At 40.3% G+C, this 22,261-nt stretch overlaps 1 protein-coding gene across 1 annotated transcript in view; it reads right to left on the bottom strand.

The window, feature by feature from the left end:
- myo10 (myosin X) overlaps positions 1 to 22,261 on the bottom strand; it is a 128,014-nt gene that overhangs the window by 37,761 nt on the left and 67,992 nt on the right. The window contains exons 4-14 of the mRNA XM_086270578.1: positions 18,429 to 18,616; positions 6,316 to 6,450; positions 6,091 to 6,215; positions 5,578 to 5,591; positions 5,198 to 5,282; positions 4,920 to 5,023; positions 4,313 to 4,442; positions 3,608 to 3,726; positions 2,145 to 2,291; positions 1,691 to 1,791; positions 81 to 147 (exon numbers count right to left, since the gene is read on the bottom strand). Coding sequence (XP_086126704.1) covers positions 81 to 147; positions 1,691 to 1,791; positions 2,145 to 2,291; positions 3,608 to 3,726; positions 4,313 to 4,442; positions 4,920 to 5,023; positions 5,198 to 5,282; positions 5,578 to 5,591; positions 6,091 to 6,215; positions 6,316 to 6,450; positions 18,429 to 18,616 — 1,215 coding nt within the window. The remainder of the gene's footprint in view (positions 1 to 80; positions 148 to 1,690; positions 1,792 to 2,144; positions 2,292 to 3,607; positions 3,727 to 4,312; positions 4,443 to 4,919; positions 5,024 to 5,197; positions 5,283 to 5,577; positions 5,592 to 6,090; positions 6,216 to 6,315; positions 6,451 to 18,428; positions 18,617 to 22,261) is intronic.

Here is a 22,261-nt window from a genome sequence, read left to right as displayed (position 1 = left end):
GGATCGTAGAAACACTTCTTTTAATCACTGACACAACAGTATTCGACTGCCACTTCACAAATCTTGAATCATCTGCATACCTTCTCAATCAAATCCAAACATTCTCCATTATCCATCCAGTCGATGTCAACCCAAACCAGGCCTTCTCTGCAAGACACAGCAGGAAAAACAAACAAAAGGATTTAGTAGAGCGAATTAATAACGGACACATTTAAAGGCAGGGATGAAAGTACATCTGGTTTTATGCGTCATTCTAGTCTTTGCCACCTGCACCAGCATGTTTTCATCCCTGACTTCTTCTCATAGAGATGCTATGCATTTATAGCACAAAGCACAGATTGGTGGCGATCAAACTTAGTGTTTTAGTTCATAAGACAAGATTTTTCTTTAGGACAAATCTTTGTTCTTTTTTAAAGGAGCATCACGGTTCACTGCTACTCTGGGTTACTCCCAATAAAACAAACCCTCAAGACAAACATGAACAGAGACAAACCATGGATAAATGGAGGTGCTGGGCGATTATGCTGATTTCCCTCAACCTATTGATCCCATCAACCTACTTTTCTTTAAAATGAGTGGATATGAAAACATTTTGTTCAGTATATGTAAATTATTTGGCAGCGTACAAACTGCAAAGATTTTCTGTGATAGCTTAGCTGATGCAAAGCACTGTTTAACCCAGCGTTAAGAACGAGCTTATGTCATATTAAAGGCCTATAAACTTTAATCTTATTTCACACATAACATGACTTCACAATTTCCTGATATTCAAAACATCTTTTGAAAAACATTAGCTAGCAACTAATAAAGAGTCATCAGCAACCAAAACAAATGCTATAAGAAATATATCTATTACCATCTCAACCAGCTATATCAAATAAAAATACCTTCAGCATTTGTAACTGCTAGCTTACTTAATCCTACATATTCCCTTTTTAATTTTATTTTTTAATTATTAAACTTTCTTTGTGTAACACATTTAGTTTTGTTTGCTCTCCTAGCTTAGCAGAAAAAAGTAAAGTTAGCTTCACAATCAGAAAAAAAAAAGCTTTATTGCACATACATCTCCCATGTTTGAATGACATTGCATTCAATGAACAAACTTCTAATATATTCTGAGATAGACCAGAATAAACAAAGCTCTGTGGAGATGTAGGCTAAACCATGTTTCTGTGGTAAGCATTTCCCCTACTAGCTTCCATTAAGTTTTCAGCATGAGATAATGATTCAGTTCCATTTTTGTGGGTTTATAATAGTAACAAATACTTGGCTGAAAGTGGCAGCGTTTCACAATTAGCAAAAACGACATTAATAATATGTGGATTCTTTTCTTTTCACCAATTTTCATTTAAGACTTCCTTGCATGCACCTCCTGCTGTAACACTAACTAAATAAAATCTTTAGGAGTACCTTCTACTTTTCTGGTCTCAAAATCTGTTCTGTAATATGTGTCGATCTTTTGTTTAATTTGATAATGTTAAAATAAAGTCTAAAATATTAATGTGATACATTAATATTAATTAATGTATGAAAAGGTAACATAACTATCAAAGAGTTGACCTGGACGGCCTGAAAACTTTACAGTTGTCTTCTTTTGAAAGCAGCATTAACAAACAGCAAAGTAACACTAGATCACAGACTTTTGGTGCAAAACAAATCGATGCATCACGAACAAACAACCTCCACCTACTTATTGTATTCAAGTTGCTCCAGGGAGAAAATGTGCTTGTTAAAATATTCCTGAAGCTTCTCATTTGCATAGTTGATGTTGAACTGCTCAAAGCGGTTGACCTGTGGGAAAATCAGGCGGTTATCAGACACAGAAAACAAAGACGAAGACTTAATGAACTGGAAAACGAGGAATCCCTGAGGGTTATTTACCGATTTCTTGATTAAAAACAAAGTATGATTAAAATTCTTGGGGAGGGGAAAGTTTATTCGAATGTGCTTGAACAAGCGATTGAAATTTAATTGAACTCAGTTACATTTAATAAACGTATTTGTCCCAGAGGGAATATTACATTCTCATGTCACAGTGGACTCACAGCCTGCTCACCCGTGGATCTTTCCTGAGTTAACCCTTTGGACCACATAATACTTGGTCATTATATTGACATTTTAAGGGGGAATTTTACTAAACATACCTCAAAGTTCTCAAATCCAAAGATGTCCAGGATGCTGACTGACTTGAAGTCTTCTTTGCCCTTGATGCGGGTGTTGAGTTTGCGAATGATCCAGTTGAAACACTGAGAATAAAGTGCCATGGCCATGGAGTCTCGAGAGTCCACGGCCTGCAGAGGAGCAGGACAAACACAGTTGGTGTTCAGCTAAAGTCTTTAATTAGTGGCTTATTGGAAGGTCATGAATGAATAAACTGACACTACCTGGAAAATTAACATCATCCTCATTTTCTGACTCTTATTCTAATTTCTTATTAATTCACTTAATATTTTTACTATAAACACTGCCACAACTCCTCAATTAATCAATATGTTAAGTGACAGAAATTTATCTTCATGAAAAGTAAGAATAATCCATTATGCTAAATATTTTCTTGGTTTCCTGTTTAGATGATTGAAGCGATCATTTTTAGATTCTGTCATTAGCAACACAGACAAGAAACTGGGTAAAGAGAAAAAAACGTTTTTTTATATGTAAAGAAAAATGTAAGACGGCCAGTTAAACTGTGGAGGTAACCATAACCAGTAGGATACACAGTCCCCATCCTCCATGTTAACATGTTCAGAGAAACATAAGAGCAACTGGACTCTCAGGTCCCGGTAACATTTACTTTACCTCCATTGATGAATTAGTGAAAAAAAAGGCACAAACAACCTGCTTTTGACTCAAGCGCAGCCCCCTACAGACTGATGAACTGAGGAAATAAGTTCAGCCCCCCAAAGGCCTCATTCATCACAAAGCAATAACAGCAGAGAATAGCCGGAAAGCTCGAACACTGTTTGGGTTTTGGGTGTGTTTTGTTTTGCCTTCACTTTAAACAGCCGGAACCTGCTTCAGGCTAAAATTAGTGAAGAATTGTTCTCTGTGAGGTTGAAGGTTTAAATGTGGAGATGCATTGTGGGATGGATGCAGTAGATAGTATGACTGCTCACGATGTGAAAGTCAGGATATTTTTTTTTAATCTCTGTTGCACATATTTATCTGTGTTTATAATATGTAGATTTTCCACCTGATTCCATGAATATTATTAAGCTCTTTCAACCAATAAGAACTGGTCCTACTGCATTTGTCACCAAAGAACAGCAAAGCCAGTTTTTCCTGAACAAACATTCGAACTAAACTTCTTCTTGACAAATACTGTTAATGGTTAATTAATGATGTTAATTAATGATGTCATTTTCCTTGAGTCAAGCGTTAGGTTTTTCCTTCCATCTCATATTTATCACCTTCACTGCTAACTCTGCTTTGTATCAGTGTACTCATGGCTGTGGCAAGGTGTTGAGATTCAGTTTGATTTGGCCTCACATGCATTAGAGGCCCAACAAGGAAGGACCATTATAATCAAAACATGGCTGTTATTTTTTATCTGTAGCCATTTTTATTTGGTGGGATGGCTTTGATCTGGGATGTTTAAAGTACAACTGACCTGTTCCACAGTTAGTGGTGTGGAGATCTCCTCGCCCCTGAGGATCATGGACCGGTGCGTCAGGACCTCGGCAACCTGATCCGAGTTCAGCCCCAAGAGTTCAGATGTCCAGCTGAGTGCTGCCAACAAATGAAACACACCGTTAACGACTTTGGACGTAAAATGTCATTTTAAGTGGAGGAAACCACGAAACCAGACATCGTGTTTATTTAACTGGTCCTCATTCACACCATGATCACTGTCGTCAGCATCCTTTCCATTTGGCTTTTGACCTTGAAATGCATTAGCCTTTAATCAACCCAAAGGTGAAGTCACAGTGAAAGCAGATGAAAGTTTAAAACAGTCAGAAATTAAAGTTTTAACATGCTGAGACAACGTTAATAACGGCTTAGATCCTGGGTTTGTTTGTGCCCTGAAGTCTGAATATTTTACTCTGAATGAAAAGTTTTCAAGGAAAGTGAAACCAAACTAATGACAAGCTGTGGAAGTATTTAGTTCTAATCTTCCCAAACAAACACTTTAAACATTTTGTTTGTGAGTAAAAAAAAAAAAGTTCTTTGTTTCAGACGTGGTTAAGTTTAATCATGAGAACTACTTTGTTGACAACAGTGCCAGACTTATGTGTTTGTAGGACCATAATTAGCTCGCCAAAGTTCATTGTAACCATATGAAGAAAAATGTGTGGAGGGGAAGGGTAAACTCTACCTGATTTGGAGGAAATCTGAGCCCCTCCGGCCGTCACAAACTCAATGTTTCCTGTGTGGAGGATCCCAGCCAGGAGGCGCAGGATCTCGTTGATGTTCTCCTCTGTAAATTGCATCGTTCGCATGGCGTTCTGGGAACCACAAACACACAAGGAGAAAAGAACGGATGAAAACCTCAGGTCGCCTCTGGTGGCCTCATGTTTAAATTCTCACCAGCTGATTTTATTTCTTTTGGGTGGAAGTTGCTGTTAGAAACAATCCGTCCTGAGAAGCTGTAAAGACTTTAGGGCGTTCTTTGAGGTTTGGACTGATTTAAAGCCATAAGTCTGATGCTTTGGTTTGGCAGCAGTGATTTCAGCTTTCAGTCACCAGGATCAAAAGTTTCTTACTCTGACTTGTGATTATGAATCATGAGTAGCATACAGAAATATCATTTATGTCAAACTATGAGGGAAAAGGAAAAGTATGTGCAGTCTGTGCATTCTAAGTTTTTGCCACATTTTAAATTTGACCAAAACCAAATGTTTTGGAACACAGCACACACAGTAAAGTGCAAATAACTGTTACTTTTAGCCTTAAATCAGTAAATGCAACATAATCACGCGCACCAGAACATCCTGAAAAGTGCCCTTGTCGTTGATTGTTTTGTCATCCTGGCAGCTGGACTGTCTCAGGTAGTGATAGCTGTCAGGATGGGTCAACCCGAACGCCTCTGCAGACACACAGAAACACACTAATTACAACATCTATGACACATTTGAACCACGTTAGCTTTCTGCTCTTTCTGTGCCTGAAGTCTGTTTGCACTGACTCATAACTTCATCTGTGTTAACCTTCCTACTTAAATGCTTATTAAATTAAACGATGGTGTTTTCCCATCATTCACCTCTCTGCTGGTTGTTGGTTCCTGCTAATATGGCGTAGAAAATGTGGTAGTTTCTCTCCCCTGGGTTCTGCCTGACCACTCGGTTCTGCAGAGGAAGAGGAGAGTTAATATACATCTTCACATCAAAACTAATGCTAATTTTCACATTTGACCAAACACACAGAACAGCAGCCTTAGTTAGTTTAAACTTCTAAAACTGAACCCAAAGATGGTGTGCTTTTACAACAAGATAACAAAAACTCCATGGAGCTGCTTGCACCTCCCTTCTTTACAAACATATTTCACAAAGTGAAAATGTGAAGTGAAAACCAGCAGCCTCCAGCACTCCTGATTCAACCCTAATCACAGATTTGGTGGGAGGAAGGAAGAAGAACACTCACCTTTTCTAAGAGGTCTGCAGCCACAAAAGTGTCAAGTGTCAAGGAACAAAACAGTCAAAAAAAGCCTGCACGCACAAAACTGCTAACAGAATTCTGCAGAAATGTTCAAATAGGACAACTTAAGCAAAGACCAGCATTAAAATGTATTAAAATTTCAATTCTGTGTTTACCAGCTAGCTAAACGTTGCATGAATTGTAGCTGGACTTTAAAATAAACTTTCAAAACACATGTGAACACATAAACACATAAATAAAGATGAAGGAATAACATCATCAAAAAAACAGTCAAATCAGTTTTATTTTAATGTTACAATCCTCGTGCTCCTAATGAAGGATTTGTGCTAATAAATGAACAGGAAGCTGTGGCTCTCTCTTGCTTGCTGTATTTTTACCCTTGACAGCAATTTTGCTAACCCCTTACAGCATGGCCTCCTTTAATGCTAAGCCTGCGCAGGAAATGAGCAGGGAAAGGAAGCGTAGGCCACTTAACATCAAGTTGGTTTTAAAGGATACAGTCGACAATTTTGCCTCCCTGGATGTTGCCTTTCTGGCTGACATGCAGCTGGACGAACTTCCCAAATCGGCTGGAGTTGTTGTTGTACACAGTCTTGGCGTTCCCAAAGGCCTCCATGATGGGACTTTAGAGTGAAGAAAGGACGTGATCATTAACCAGGAAAGCAATTGAGCCATTACCCCATAGCACTATGGAGTTAATTTGTAATGATAGGTGTAATTTACCTGCTCTCCAGCAGTGCCTCCTCCACATGTGACGTCTTGTCTCGGGATGATACTTCCAGCGAGTGTTGGCTCATTGCTGACAGGAACTTCAGGATCAGTTTGGTGCTTTCTGTTTTACCAGCGCCGCTCTCTCCACTGAGGGAAAGGAAATAAAAATAAACACAATCATGAAGATGCCTCAGAAATTAAGCAGTGATGTCATAAGAAGATTCATTTAATGGATTTCTTTAGCAGGTTTCAAATCACACTTATAGTTTTGGTTATATGTTAAATTTAATATTAGCGTTCCACACACAGCTCATGGCATCGAGATGTTCTGGGGAAATATTCAAAACCCAACCACTAGATGGCGCACTGGGCACTGCTAACTGACTTAGGATCCCTGGCTCTTATATTGAAACCGGTCAATGAATCAAATCACAGTGAAAGTCAATATCATAAAAATAAGAAGTGACATAAAGCCACGGGAGGCATGAAGCATGATGGGATGAAAAACCTGATTCATGTGGGAAACAAAACAGCAAAAATGAGTAACTAATAGTTAAGAATGGCTCCTTTTGCTTTTTCTAGCCCCACATTTTTATTCATACACTCTACTAGAGCAGCTTTGGATGATTAACACAGAGCATCAAACAGAACAGGTGGGTTTGACCTCTCTGCTCAAAGACAGAACTGTGTGCTTCAGGCGACCAGATCAGGGAAATCTATTCTCACTGATCGGTGAGCACAGAGGGTCGACAAAACTGAAATGCAGCAAGCTCATGCCCTGTAAGGATACAGCAGCCACAATGAAGCACACAATTGAATGACCATTGCAACAATGATTAAGTTTTATTCTATAAATAGAGAAAAAGCATCATTTAGTCATGGATAGTCATTCAACAGCTACAGTCCTTTATAATAACCCCACTTTATTCTACAGGCAGGGGCTGTGTGTATATGGGGCAGCAAACTCCACACACTCAGAGCCAACGCTTACAACAGCCACTCTCCACGCGCTGTGCTGATGACTGTGATTTTTGCAAGTCAAACCACCTGACAAGCTTCATCTGCCTGAACCACAATCACCACTTTCATCCCACTACAGACTTGGTATACACACACACACACACACACACACACACACACACACACGGATTCTAGAAGTTTTCACTTGAATAACCTGGTGACATTTATCAGATGCCTGAGGTACATTAAACACAACACGACTGACAGAAATGGACAGAAAGGGGTGTAGAATCACCCAACATAATGTCCAGCTGCACCTCTACTGCTGTAATCGGTAACACAACTTTCTTGTCAAACACAGCAGGATACCCTCACGCACATCACAGTGACATTTAACGTGAACCTGGCAACCCACAGCCAAACAGTGTGAGGTTCAGGCGAGTCACGTTAATAATCAACCCTGAAAACCTAGACACCGAGAGCAACCCCCGACTGTTAGATTACTCTCCCCAAAAATGCATTATTCAACAGACACACTAAAGACCTGTAAGAAGTTACACTTAGTGGTCATAAGTAAGACAACTACAGCAGTAACAGCTCCTCTGACCTTTTCTGGAAGCCTGGGAGAAAATAGGTTCGAAGGAAGCGTACCAGTGATACTGTCAGGAAACATCAGAGCGTGCTAAGTAGACTGAAAAGAAATCCATGCAAGTCAGAATCACCAGCAGAATATTTTATTAATCCCTGAGGAAATTATGTAGTTACAGTTGCTCCAACTTACAAAATATAACAAAATAGTTCTGATATATACAAATAGCTCAATTTATAAATATGCTACTGGTAGGTAAAAGACGGATGCAGCTTGCAAGTCTGTGAAATAAATGTAGAATTGACCTAAACCTGCACTTATAGAAATGACAAACGGGGGGCGACACCTCTGGATGCAAAAAGAAGTAAATGCATAGAAGTCTATGGAAAAATGACCCTCAGTTATTTACTGTGACCTCAGTAAACACTGATGAGTTTATGGGCTGGATCTGTGAATGACATATCAGGATAATTTGGATCATGATTTGCTCCCATCAGCATCCATGGGGATAATAAAGCAGCTGGCCAATCTTTTGACTGAAAAACTGACACTTTATAAGTAAGAAGTGTCCCTTTGTGATATCTGAATGTCAGCGAAGCTAAAATGGAAAAGCTCAGTTAGGGGCTTCAAAACTGTGGGATGGCACCGTGGCTACATCCATCTTTTATATACAGTCTATGGGTTGCTGGCATCTGTACTTTTAAATCAATATAAAGATATAGGCGAGAATACTTATCATTTTACTTAGTTTGGTGGGATGAGCTGGAGATCTGGGCTGAATAATTAAATCAGAATGTGATGAAACTTTTAAACTTTATTCAAAGAAAAATTAATCAAACCTTTTAAGCTGCCTTTAAAAAAAAAGATCTGATTTGACTGGTGACTCACGCAGTGTTTGCGTCCCACTGAACATGGAAATGAAAGCTCTGGCTTCCTCTCTGTTCATTTAGGCAGTAGATAGATGCCCAGAGGCATTTCCAAGATGACCCCTGAGTTACAAGATTGCTTCTAGATTTGAGTGAAAATAATGTGAAAACCATTATCTTCAACATATCTTCAATGTGTTTTTGTTGGGTGGGAGCCTTAATTAAATGTCTGCGGGCCGAAATTGCTATGTGACCTAACCCCCGAGGAGGAAGCACCACAGCACGCTTGTTTGCCTTTGTTATGAAATCCTGTTTACGACACCTCAAAACATCCTTTTTTTTAAATGAGAGTTTCTCTCACATCTGCAAACATTTGGTGACAGTAGATGGGACTTTATTTAGGAAGAAAACTCTTCATTTGGATAATGGCTGGGTGACTCCCCTCAGAGAGATCACAGTGTTTGACATGTGGTTTTTCCTGCTGGTAGCTCCTTCACCACTGAACAGACGTGTTTCTGTGTTCTGGTTTGTATGCAGGGAGGAGAAAAAAGCCTGAAAGAAACTAAGGATGGGACTAAAAACATTCATGGATATTTTTTTAGCCTTAGTTCAGCTACAGTAACGTTCTTCTTTTTCATTTTTTATTGTTTTTCTAGCTCATCTAACATAAGTCAGGCTGAGAGTTCAGTACAAGGATGTTGTAACTTGGATCTTATGTGCATTAAAACAGCCCATTAAACTTGTTAGCTGACTAGAAAAAGGTCAATCAGCAACAGCTCTGGGGGGCGGAGTCAGTTTTGGCACAAAGAATTGGGAATTTAATCTTTTTTTGGTATAAAACTTTGACACTGTTGAATACTTCGAAGTGAATACATCTGCTTTAACTTTGTTAACTAAATAACTGATATATCAAATGTTCTTTGTTACCCGACAACTACACCAGGTGATCTGACAGCCATCCTGCTGAACTTCTCTTTTATTCGACATGTCTGCAGATGACTTTGTATGTGGGAAAGTGGAAAGATACCATCTCATTTACATCTAAAGACTGCAAAACATTATTCAGATATTTAACTTTCTATTACAAATATTATGAGTGATTATCAGCTTAGGGATAAAATCCCTTTAACATGCATTTAATGCATATTTTGGATCTATAAATTTAAAGTATTTTAAATTCAAATTATTTAGAGCATAAACTTCATAGCAACCTTCACTTTTTGGACCTTAATGCTTTTAATTTTACTTTTATTGTTGGCATTTAAAAAGTCTTTGTTGGTTTTAGGAAAAGTTTATGGTTTGGGTTACAGCGTTTTAGTTGATGAAATGTACAACTAGAAATAATGTTTAAACCTTATTTATGTGAAACTGCCTCAACAAAGTAGTGAGAGAACCTATTTGTGGGTCATCTTAAAAAGCAGAGCTTTGACAGCCTTGTCATTGTCTCTTGGACAGTGCTTTGGGAAACACTGCTTGCTTTTGCAGAGTTTTATAAATAAAGTTGAACTTGTAGCAGGAGAGGCCACATCCTTAAAGTCAGTGTCACATTCCTGATGGACACAGAACAGGACTGGAGATAACATAAACTCTCTGGGTGACTTGCAATAACTTCTGACATGAACAGGCAGCGCATGAGTGTCGATGTTATGACAGAAGAGACTGAAGTTAAAAAAGGTGGAAAATGAAGTTTTAGTGATTCAAACGGCAGATCTCAGCAGTGCGTCTCACCAGCAGCAGGTCAAACTTTAAAGGCTTTCACATGTGACTCATTTGAATAACTTCTTCTACACAAATGGGCCAATCAGAAAAGGCCTGTTAAACGCAAGTCACCTAAAAGACTTCTGGCAGAGAGCCACACACACACCCACCCACACACCCACAAAGATGCCTAAACAGGTACACACACACACACACACACACACACACACACACACACACACACACGGAGCTATACAGCACCCTGCTTTTGTACTAATCCCTGGCTCCCCCCGTGTTGTTGCCACCCAAGGCAAAAGCCCCCCCACAGGCAGGAAGGAGGGAGTCTGCAGCCAGGCGACTGATTGTGTTGGACGAACTGCCTCCACAGCTCTGGACCTCACTCAGACTCTTTGTACTGAGGCAAAGAGCCTCAGTTTCTGCTAGAGAGTGAAAGAGTTTCTGAGCAGGGAAGAGAAACCGAGATGAGGAGCGACACGCAAAGAGAGAAGAGAAAAAAAATCTGTCTACACAAGTAATTGAATCTGGGAAATGTACTGGCTCTTTTCACTGGGACAAAAAGGTGAAATGTTCTCATCGACCGATAGAAGCTGTTTTCATAAAAGAAGATTAAGATTAAATTACTTGTCGAGCTGGTGTGGAATGCACCTTGTAAGGTTCGACGGGCACCTCTGCACGTCATGTCCTACACACTTACACACTTCTGTGAGTTCAACAGATACTTGATTATATCTCACCCTGTCTATGCCTATTAACCCTTTTACAGTAAATAACTAGACCACATTGCATCATGGGACGTTCAGATGGTCTCACACTCTATATTTATTGTTTTATTGTTGTTTCTAATCTGCTGTGTAAGTTAGGGGTGTCCAGAGGATCTGGAACATTTGCATTCCTTTAACCAACATGTTGACAGTAAAGCAAATATTAACTGACCTACTAGCACATTTTAGTAAATCATACTATGAATTCTTAAGACAATGCTGAATTAACTACACTTCACATTTTTTGTCACTTTAAACATGTAAAAATCGAGAATTAAAATAAGAAATAATGTGCAGCCAGAAATATAAAAACTAAAACACTTAGAGGGAAATATTTTGTTTTATTGTCTTTAGCGAGTCTCTGTTCTTCCTCAATACACAGATTTATAAACAGGTGAGGACCTCCTTCATCTTCATGACACAAAGCCTCCTGTTTTAGATTACTGCAACATTGCACACTATCAAATGATAAGAAGTGTAGACGTGTGAGTGATAAAGGTATACAGGTTATTGCATGAAAAAAAAAATGCATTTTTCAAGAAAGAAATACTTGTTAGAAACTCCAAAAACACATGATTACCATTTGGAGTTGATAATCGGAAGGCCAATTAAAAACAAATGCATCATTCATTACATAAAATTGTGGGTAATTTATAAATGGCAGCATCCAATAACACTGATCACACTGGATCCTTACAGCTCACGACATCCAAACAAAATGAAATCTCAGACCAAAAGTTGCTAAAGTTGATAAAAGAGGCTGCTGGTGATGTGTGACGGGGGAAAGGTGTGAGAACACTGTATTAATAGAACGTATATGAAGACAAAGCCATTTCCTGCACTACACAGTCTATGTATGAACACAAACTTTTGCATATTTACACTGTGCTGTTTGGCTGAGTGCTTTCTTGTGTGTGAACAGTTTGAGATTAGATAAGAGACGTGATGATAGGCTGACCAGACGTCTGCAGATGTTGCAGTGGGAGCGGGGCTTAACTCAGAAAGTTTAGTCTGATTATCAGAGTGAAGTGCAGCTAAGCCTGAGCTTAGACTGAAGTGCGACTCGTGCTAAAAATCTAACCCTGTATAAGGGATTAGACCTTTTTCTTCCAGCCCAGCGTCAGACTAATGTCAAAATACCCACAGCTGGAGTTTTCAATCTGAGCCCAGACAGCTGTGCTGATCCAGTCTCTGCTGCTTACTTATCCAACAATGGACTGAGTTCAAGGTGTTTTTCTTCAGGCACTAATGCCCCCTATAGCAGCACCGCCTCTTACCCTACCAGTGTTTGCAACAGCCTTTACTTCCATGTGACACCAACCTCCTCCACAGCATCCAGGATCAGGTCACCAGTCCTGTCTGGATGTCCCCCACAGATGGTGAAGAATGATTAAAACCTTCCCCAGCTTTTAGAGCATCTTTAACAGGATCTCACGAGTATTTTAAGTTACCTGGGATGCGTCATTATTTAACGTGAAACTCATGAAAAGGCACTGATGCTTATTTCTACATGTAAACACTGATAAAACGCAAACACCATAAAATTTCACATTTAGAAAACTGCTCGTCTCATGTTACACTTAAATCTGCACAGTTAGTTATGTTTCCGCTCCACCAGGCTCTCTTCCTTTGCTGTGATCCATTCCTTCCTTTGGTCACAAATTATGTGTCAGACACTCAAAGCAGGCGAAACAGAGAAATCCTGCTGAATCCCAAGAGAAACCCTCTCAGGTATGTTTTCATAAGGCTTTGCTGCAGGGCTTTTGTGACCCCCACATGCCTGAATAATTAACAAGGCTGGAGACTATTGGGTTTGACCCGGCACCCACCTATGGGTCAGGAGGTCAGAAACAAACTGCTGGGGGAGGGAACCTGTAGGCTGGGCAGAAAAACACCTCGACAGCTTTGCAATTTAAAAATTCGAGCCTTTCTAGCCATAAAAAAAGCAGCCCAACAAGCCAAAGTTTGCAAATGAAAAAGTTTGATTGTATTGAAGCTTCAGGCATGAGTGTGCTAGCTTTTGTTTTGTTCTTAAATGACAAACTTGTTCTGACTGTCGATTATTACAGTGTTCAAACACCCTGGCTGTCTGCTTAATATGACCATTTGTAAATGTTGAACCAATGACATGAGTGTTAGTGAGCTGCTCTAACAGCCTCCACTCTTCTGCCTTTAATCTTTCATTCACATGTTGGAACCTGCCTGCAAAGGCTTGGTCTCATCCACAGCATTAATGAGGTCCATCACTTCTACTGTGTGGTAAGGTGTTTCACAGTCTGCATTCCAAGTTCATCCCAGTAGAGCCGGACAGGGTCAAGGTCAGTGTTTACTGCAGGTCAGTCAAGTCCTGTCCCGGCAGTAACCTCCATACATGCAAGTCCCCAAAACTGGGTACTGTACAAGGATTGAATTTATAGAAGTCACCTGTTCGTGTTCCATTTAGATTTAGATATAGACGTATATATATTTAGATTTAGGGCGTGGTTAATACAATTGTCTGTCTAAGGCATGGCTTATTCTGCAACACTAAAGTTGTAAGAATGCTACTGAGCCAACAAAGAAATTAGGTTCATAAGAAATGGAGAGAATTAGCTAATAAAATGTGAATTAGAGGTCTGCATCTCTGGTTTATTGCTTTATTATCCAAACTTAAACCTGCCATGGTGGCATCTTCTGTGCACAGCGAGCGTTTGGAGGTTTTCCAGGATTTTCTTTGCTGGCGGTGGGGAGGGCATTTTTGCTGAAATCTGCAGCACCAGCTCAAAGGGGGGGCTTCCATTAAAACAATGTGGCTCGATGTAGGCAGGTACCCGCATAATTGAAAATGCAGAGTGGCATTTATGAGCATTAATGAGCAGATGGCCTTGTGTTATAGAGCTGGCCTCTTCCTCCTCCTCCTTCACCAGCTTCTGTTTCATTCGCCTCCCCCTGACTGGATCTGATTACCCACAATCCCTAAATCCAGTGAGAGAAGCTTCCTGCCTCGCCTGAAAGTGCCAGCTTGCGATTTATAGCTCTTCTTCCTCCCTCTCTCTCTCAAACACACCATGAAGCGAACCTTTCTGTGTATGGGTGGAGGTGCTGGCATGTTACATGTTTTATGAGGGTCTGCACCGAGACCGCTTTGGTGATTTTGGGGGACCTGCAGGAGAAATGTGTGTGGGTGTCAGAGATCATTGTGAACCATGCCACGTACTGCGGCAGCTGGGCAGGACTTCGACTCTGTGTTAAAATGATCCTCCACCCAAAGTCTAACTTCAGGGTATCAAAAATACGACCTTTATGAGCCTGAAAACCTGCCTGTAAAAAGTCTGCAGTCGGCTCTGTCATGGAGGGCAACGACTGCGTCAGTGATCTGGTTTCAAGTATTGGTCGTCTCACTCTTTGCCACTGAAATGCATTTAAATTATCTTTTTAAATGCAAGTACAGTAAAGTCAGTAATTCAGTCACATTTAATTTGACCCAGTTCAACACACTGCAGCCAATCGGACGTGGTTAGAAAGTTAGAAATAAACTGCTTTAGTGGGAGATCACATATGAGAGGCGAGTATTTAAACACTCAGGTCTTTCTTCACTGCCATGACTGCCACTCATTAATAACTGCACTTAATGGATCCTGTGTTGACTAATTAAATGATATCGTTTGATATATGATGTTGAATGACTCAGAATTATTTTTGTGTGGTTACAGAGAGGGCATCATGTGTTTTCAGTGACCACCACAGAGCATGACAAAAACAGCCTCAGTTCTGATCCTCAGTCAAAAAGTTGGCCCACACAGCCGGCAGCGGTCCTCAGGAGAAACACAAGGTGGTTTAAAAAAAAAAAAAAAAGGGGGGGGGGGCGTTCTCTTCCCCTCCCTGCAATTATTCACAGCCTCACACATCCATCACTCAGAGGGGGGGGGAGCACCACCACTTCATGATGGGGTTTAGAGGTGGGGGCGGCACAGCGGTGAGGTGGTTGGCACTGTCGCCTCACAGTCCAGGGTTTGAAACCAGTTTAGGGCTTTTCTGTGTTTTCATGTTCTCTCTGTGTTTACGTGGGTTCTGCAGAACATTTTTCTAGCTTTTGAATTTTGTTTTAATTCAAAGATCGTCTGTTTGATTTTTACAGTTTCACAGTGGAAAAATAGATATCTGTATGTGTTTTTCACAAAGCGCTGCCAAGTCTATAACCCTTAACCTAAGCGTTTTATTCCTTTGCAAAGTTTAAAAGTCTACCTTCAGGGTAACAATTAGCAGCTAATTAGCAGCTCAGAGGCAGTAAAACACTGACAGAAAACAAACCCAGTGCTTAGAAGTGAAAGTCTTAAACTTCCCTGCCTGAGGGGTCCAAAAGAAAAAAAGAAAGAAACTCTGGTGGTACCGTAGTTTAAAACAAGTTATTTAAGAGTAGTAGTAAATTCTGTACGTAAACTTAAGTATATTGCTAAGTATAACCTTAAGCATATAGTGGTCAGGCTGTCAGACGACAGTGTTTGCGCTCTTTCATTGTAATCACCCTCATTTCCTATTTCGCAACATTGTAACCAGCTGAATTCTTAAGACAATGGAGCGCATAAAAAGCTGCAACATCGAACCTCAAAATATTCGGAATACGAAACCAATCAGAGTTAGAAGAGGATAATCAAGCAGTGCAGAGTGTACCTTGGAAAGCTCAGTGTGTCATTTACTCTATTTTAACAGACAGAAAACCATCAGGTTGTGTTTTAGCTGAGACAACAGCTAAAGGTTACGGCTGTGGTCTGCGGTCTGTCCTCTCTGGCCTGGATGACTTCACGTGCTGCTTTGCTGTCATGGAAAAAAATTACACAACTGAACTGTAGGCTTTATTTTTCTTTCAACTTTTCACTTTCTGTGGTGAATTTAAAAAGTTTCACAAGCTCTGTTCCCCTTTGTTAAAAATGTTCCACAGTTTTGTCCAATATACAAGAAACAACAAATGATTTTTCTTGAAAAGCGAAAGGTGATGAAGACAAACACAAAGCAGATCCACAGCAGCGATACGACTCGTTAACAAAGTGACAGCATTGTGTGGCTCAGGACTTTTTGTAGCGCCACTACAACGTTTGTGTTTACGCCTCGCTCTGTGCACCATGGCGCATGTTCTTCCCACTAACCAACATCGTGCCAGACAAAAGAATTTCTGTATCCCAAATACATCATCAGACCAGAAGACGACAGACAGAACACGTGAGACTGCATGCCGTGCACAAGCACAGGGAAGTATTCCCATTCATTTTGTAAGTTAGGATTAAAAATGGTCATCATTGGTTTTTAATAAAAAAAAAAAACTTGAATGCATGCAAGGTTACTGGCACAGATCAAATGATGTGTTTACATGTGCTGCAGCAAGTAAGCCAAAATCTGTTTTTATATGGAGCAACCATCTTTTTCATGTCTCTCTGCAGTTATTAAGCTTAATTATAACCTTTATGTTACTGGGACATAGAAATTAAATTTATAGAATGACTGATAATAACTCCATGGTGGAGCTGAAGAGAGTGCCAGATGAAATGCTACCTCATGATCCAGGTGATGGGACACCAGCACCAGTGCAATGCAGACGCCAGCACTGAACAGTCTCTTCCTCCTCATTTAAGAGCCAACTCACACTTTAAGAGATTCTTAGCTAAATTTTATTTTTATGGGAAGACATTCAGAGCGGACAGAATCTGTAGGCTGCATCTGCCAATATTTCAATTTCTTGTGAGATCTCCTCCCAGCACACCAACATGAACAACATGCCTTCTAAGTTTGGGCGCAACAGTGGCAGCTTTTGGAAAAGGCTGTGAAAATGAGTCATGGTGAAAATTTCCACTTGACATTTTGGTTGACAAATCATGTGAGTGATGTGGATCATAGAGATGTTTTGTGTGGTAGATGGTCAGGCCCTCAATGGTGATGACTATAGAGGCGCAACTTAAACCATCAGCAACACAGAAGGAATTAAACATAATCGCTAATTAATGTTTCATTAATGTGTAATGCAAACAACAAAATCCCAGCTACTTAACTTTCTGCTTTCCCCACAAACTTAAACCGGTTCAAGTTTAAAGGAAACACGTGTGCCTCGTTATCCCCAACGCCAATTAAGCGAACCAAACAAGGCTGTAAACTAATGCCGGCTAATCCTAAGAAAACTGCAGTACTTTTGCCTGAAGCAGCAGACTGAGACTCTCCGAACACGACGCAGCACCATGTTTATTTCTTTCTGCTTCAGATACTATCTCTAAACAGTCTTCAGAAATATGGAGATTTCAGTTTCCAACTCTCAACACATTTTAATATGCTCTGTCTTGTAGATGAAAACATGACATGCATTTCATAATGGAAGAAACAGAAATGTGAAACTAGAATTTTAAGCTCTCAACTCTTAACTACGACAGCTAATGAGCAAACTGTCACAGGAAAAGCTGATAGAGCCATTCTGGCTCAATAATCTCTGTGTAGTGTACCACCCTTTTTGTGCTCTTAATTTATTTGCTCCTCTTTACAACTACTTTGCTGCCAACAATACAATGTTGCAACAGGAAGTTGAATGGCCACGTACTCAGGATACCTTGATGACAACTAACAACAATTCCCACGCACTTAAACTCAGACACAACTCCTGTATCCGTCCTTCACTAAATTAGCAGCCAAATATTATCATATCTGAGTTACAAAAATAGCTCCTTTTTAACTTAGTAGGAAGAGAACGTCTGTGTGTGTCGACTGAACAATGGAGCCACAGTCGACGTGAAAGTTGTCCGACTGAAATCAAAGAGGAAGGATGTTGGGACGGAAGGGAGCAGACAGAGGATGGCGATAGAAAGAGCGTGTGTGTGTGTGTGTGTGTGTGTGTGTGTGTGTGTGTGTGTGAGTGAGAGAGAGAGAGAGAGAGAAAGATCCTCAGAGGTGCAGCCAAAGCGCTGAGGAGACTTGAAACCAGATGAAGGAGTTTGGTACTCTGTGGGGGGGTTATTCAAAGGACCAATAAGGATGCTTGATAAAACCTCAGGCAAAAATGGTGCTGATATTCTAAATGTGAACCATCAAGTCTGCAAAAGTTGTAAAACAATAACGAAATATTTAAAATACTCCAACGTTTCACACTCTGCTCTCTAGTAGCCACTAGACTTTACATGAGTTTGCTTCAACTCCTTGCTGTGTTTTTGTAAATCCATTAAAACTTCTGGAGATTCAAAAACAAATAAAATACATTCACAAAAACAGATCACACACCTGATCAGGACACACTGGTTCTGCAGCCTCTTCCACAGCGAGCGGTAGCACTCATTGGCGATGGCAAAGATGTGCGGGGAGATTTCACCGAGGTGGTGCTGACTGTACATCTCCACAGCGGGTCGGTCATACAGGCCAGGGAGCGGCTGGTAAGGGTTGACTGCTGCCAGGATGGAACCGATGTACGTCTGTGGATCAAAGAGGTAAATTATCAATAATTACGCAGACAGAAAGCAAATAAATCAAATTTCACCTGAATGTTTTAAGTAAAGGTGAAAGAGAAACATGAAAAAATACTATCATGATGCAACGATTCTGCAATACTTCATACTCCGATGAAAATGTACTGTACTTATTAAAATACAGACATTTTTAATGCGTCAGTTCAATTAATAAGCCCATACTGTCCTTCTCTTCACTGTTCCCCAACCGTTTCATCTTCTGTGTTGCTAATTAGCAAAGTTCTGCTCATTTTATCTTCATTTGACTAAATGCGCCACCATGAGGAGCCATGAAGTAGTGAACCTGGGTAATTATATTCGATACCAGCTATTGGTGCTGTAGAGGAAGCTCCCCCCCTCACTGCCATTTCAAAGTATGAACATTTGCACAGCATCCATTCTTCTCTAATGATAACTCTCTTGACCTGCATGTCGTTACTCGCCATCTACTGAGCAAAGATCGGAGCAAATCATCTCTGCTGCCCGTCACTGCTCAGGTGGAAGCACAGAGAGGCCAAAGGCTGCACTTAAATCCAATTTCTCAGACAGAAACACAGAGTCGTAAAACCCTTATTAGGTTCCCAGGAGGGTGGACAGCAGCAAACATCAAGCAGCCAAACATGTGACCTTAGTGATGAACACTCTTTTACAGCTTCCACTCAGGCTGTCAAAAAGCCCAGCAGCACGGCATTCAGCACGTTTGACCTTTTGCTTTTATTTTCACTGCTGAGAAGCAGACTCAAGATTTTCCAAATTAGTTTCAGATTTCAAAGTTCAAAGCAAAACAAACCAAGCTGCTGAAATAGAAGCTCGTGAAGCCAGAAGAAAACTTGGCTGAAGCTTCAGTGATGTGGTGGTGACTGATGGATAACTAGGCAGGCTTGGGAAGAAAAAAAAAAAAGGCAGCACATCAGCGTGCATCTGTGAGAAAACATCTGGATATTCCTATTGCTGGCCTCGGTTTGAAAAGTTGCAACGGTTACAGCAGAATTAACCGGATTCTCACAGTTACTCGAACTGGGCAGGAAAAGAGGTAATGCTGTCAGAAATGCTCGTCCTCAACCGTGAAGGTCTGAGCATTTGCAAAGGGTAGAGAAGCATTAAGCCGATTTTTCACATCCACTTCAGCATAAAAATAGTAACACTGTCAAAACCTGTATGTTCTAAAAGGTCTAGTAACCACAGAGAGAAGCTTTCCATCCCGCATAGAAGAAAACTAAATCCTTAATTGGTCTTTCCACTAAAACAAAAATACTGGAACAGTAAAGGTCATTCACTTTGGAAATGCTACCATTGTTGGTTTACCCCAAACAAGCTTCTTTTGTGAGAAAACCCCTAAGAAACATGCGCAAATACTTTTAAAATGCCTACATTTACAACACAAGCACACACGTTTCCAGCCTGGTACTACTCATAGTCAGCTTTGACTGAGAGGTGCTAACTGTGGGTGCTAGCTGCTTCACCTCAGCTAATAAGAGTCACTGAAATGGACTGTTTGATCTTGTCTGTGGTGTTGATGTTACCTGTTTTAGTGGAATTACCTGACAAGTAATCTAGCCTGTGGCTTGTAACTGAGCACTCCACACTCTGGTTCAGATATGACTGCTCGAGTTTCAAAAGTCCCAGGCAGCAACAACCAAAATGGTTAACTTATCGCTTCCAAACGGGACTTCACAAACAAGTGTGTGACATCAGCGTCCATCTTTTATATACAGTGTATGATCCTGACACATGTTAACTCATCGGGACATGCCACTGTGTAATTTCAGCAGCAGTCATAAAAATATTGGTTTCACAATCAGTCAGCGATCATCAATCAGCACATGCTCGCAATCTGATGCAAAATGTGGTTTTTAAACCAGGAAGAAAAAACAAAACAAAAACACAATCCAAACAATTTACAGCCACATAAACATCGAGCTAAACACAATCGCTACATGTAATGTGGCGATCTTTTAAACCTCACCTCTCTTTATTTATTTCATTTTTATGTCTCTGAATTCCTGAAGGAAAGTTAAGTTTGCTAAGTGCTCTATGAAATATACCAGCTTTACCCTTACTGTCTCTGTCTGCTGCTGTTCTGGAAACCAAAAGGGATTTCTAGAGCATTTTTTTAAATTTAAGACTTCTCAAATATGGCTTAAACATCTATTAACAATAGTGAAGCTGATCCTTAACACCAGGTTAATCTGTGAATTACCGTTTTAATGGACTGACTGCTTATCTGGCCTACAAATGTAATGTGACTAGTCTGACTTACCATGAACATTCATTCAAACAACAGAATCATCTGAGAAAACAAAAGTTTGGTCAATAATAAAAGTAACACATTTTCTAACAGGCACAAGAGTTGCAGGTAAATTACCTGCTGCGACTCAACAACCACTTTTGCCGAGAAAAGAGCCACACAGACAATCTGCAGTGAGGTGAAAGCAGCAGTAGTTAGCAGCTCCCTCGCTGCTCATATTTCTTTGTGGCAGGTTTCACAGGGGAAATCCCCACTCATTTTCTACTTAAAAGGTACAGTAATAATAAACCTCACACTTTTCCCTCTAATCTCTGCAAACACGGACAAAGATAACATTTTTGATCACACTATCAAAATTAACGACAACATTTCTGCCGGCGCAACTTGGATGTAAAGTGAAAATCTCATTACAGCAGTGCACAGTGTTCCCATAACACACACATTAGCTTCTGAGAGTCTGTTGCCTGGAGGAGGAAAAGAATTGCATTTAGGAGAAAGAGAGTGGGACATTTCGATCCACAGAGCATCTACGTCCTCTGCAGTTACACGGCTCGACTGTCTTCTATCCTGCTAATCTCGCCTGGTTCCCACTGACAGACAACAGCATGTGAAAACAAACAGGACCGTCGGTTTTCTGTCAGTCACGGTCTTCATACCAGTCTGACATTTGCTCTGTTCCTTCATCTTGATTTATTAAAGCCTGTTTTCTTGCTGTATTTTTTTTATTTCCTTTAATACAGTTAGTCAAACTTTTTATCAGATTAGAGAAGAGCACCAAGAGGACATAGAAGCACATACATATTACAAACAGAAAGCCCTTTTTCCTCAATAAAGGGGTCGATCAGGGGAAAAAAAGCCTCAAAACACTATTGGCTCTGGACAAACAGAAAAAAAACGTGTGTTTATAACCAGCCTGAGGTGAAACCGTGCGCAGAGCTCAGAAGTGGAGTGGAACTCAAATTACAACCATAATAGCCATAATTAGGTTAATAGGCATACCGATGTATAGAGCGTGGAAAGAATACCAACAATAACATCACACTGGAAATGCAGTTTCTGATGAGCAGTCTGTTGCTGTCGGACACTAAAGACTCTGAGCATCCAAGCTGAAAGGAAATATTTACAGAGGGTTTCTCAGGAATGAAGAAAACAGCTTCTCTCTTCCAGTTTTTTAATTTTCCAAAGACCAAGTCATGACCAACCTCAAACAACAGTTGATAACAAATACGAGAAAACACCAAACCGTTGGTTAGAGCTAAAAGATGTAGTTCAGTCATTAAATGTTTTAAAAAGCATCAGCTAACATGCTTGCACCACAGGAAGTGAGCTGATGGTTGTAGGAGCAGTGCTGTAGATACAGTGGC

This window comes from Aulonocara sp. 'chitande type north' Nkhata Bay, linkage group LG18 (genome assembly GCF_057382095.1).
Source record: "Aulonocara sp. 'chitande type north' Nkhata Bay isolate Kocher_YH1m ecotype deep benthic linkage group LG18, A_spYH_male_GT1.1, whole genome shotgun sequence".
NCBI classification, from domain to species: Eukaryota; Metazoa; Chordata; class Actinopteri; order Cichliformes; family Cichlidae; genus Aulonocara; species Aulonocara sp. 'chitande type north' Nkhata Bay.
The sequence above is the reverse complement of the archived record's forward strand: the minus strand, read 5'-3'. Positions and strand labels throughout refer to the sequence as shown.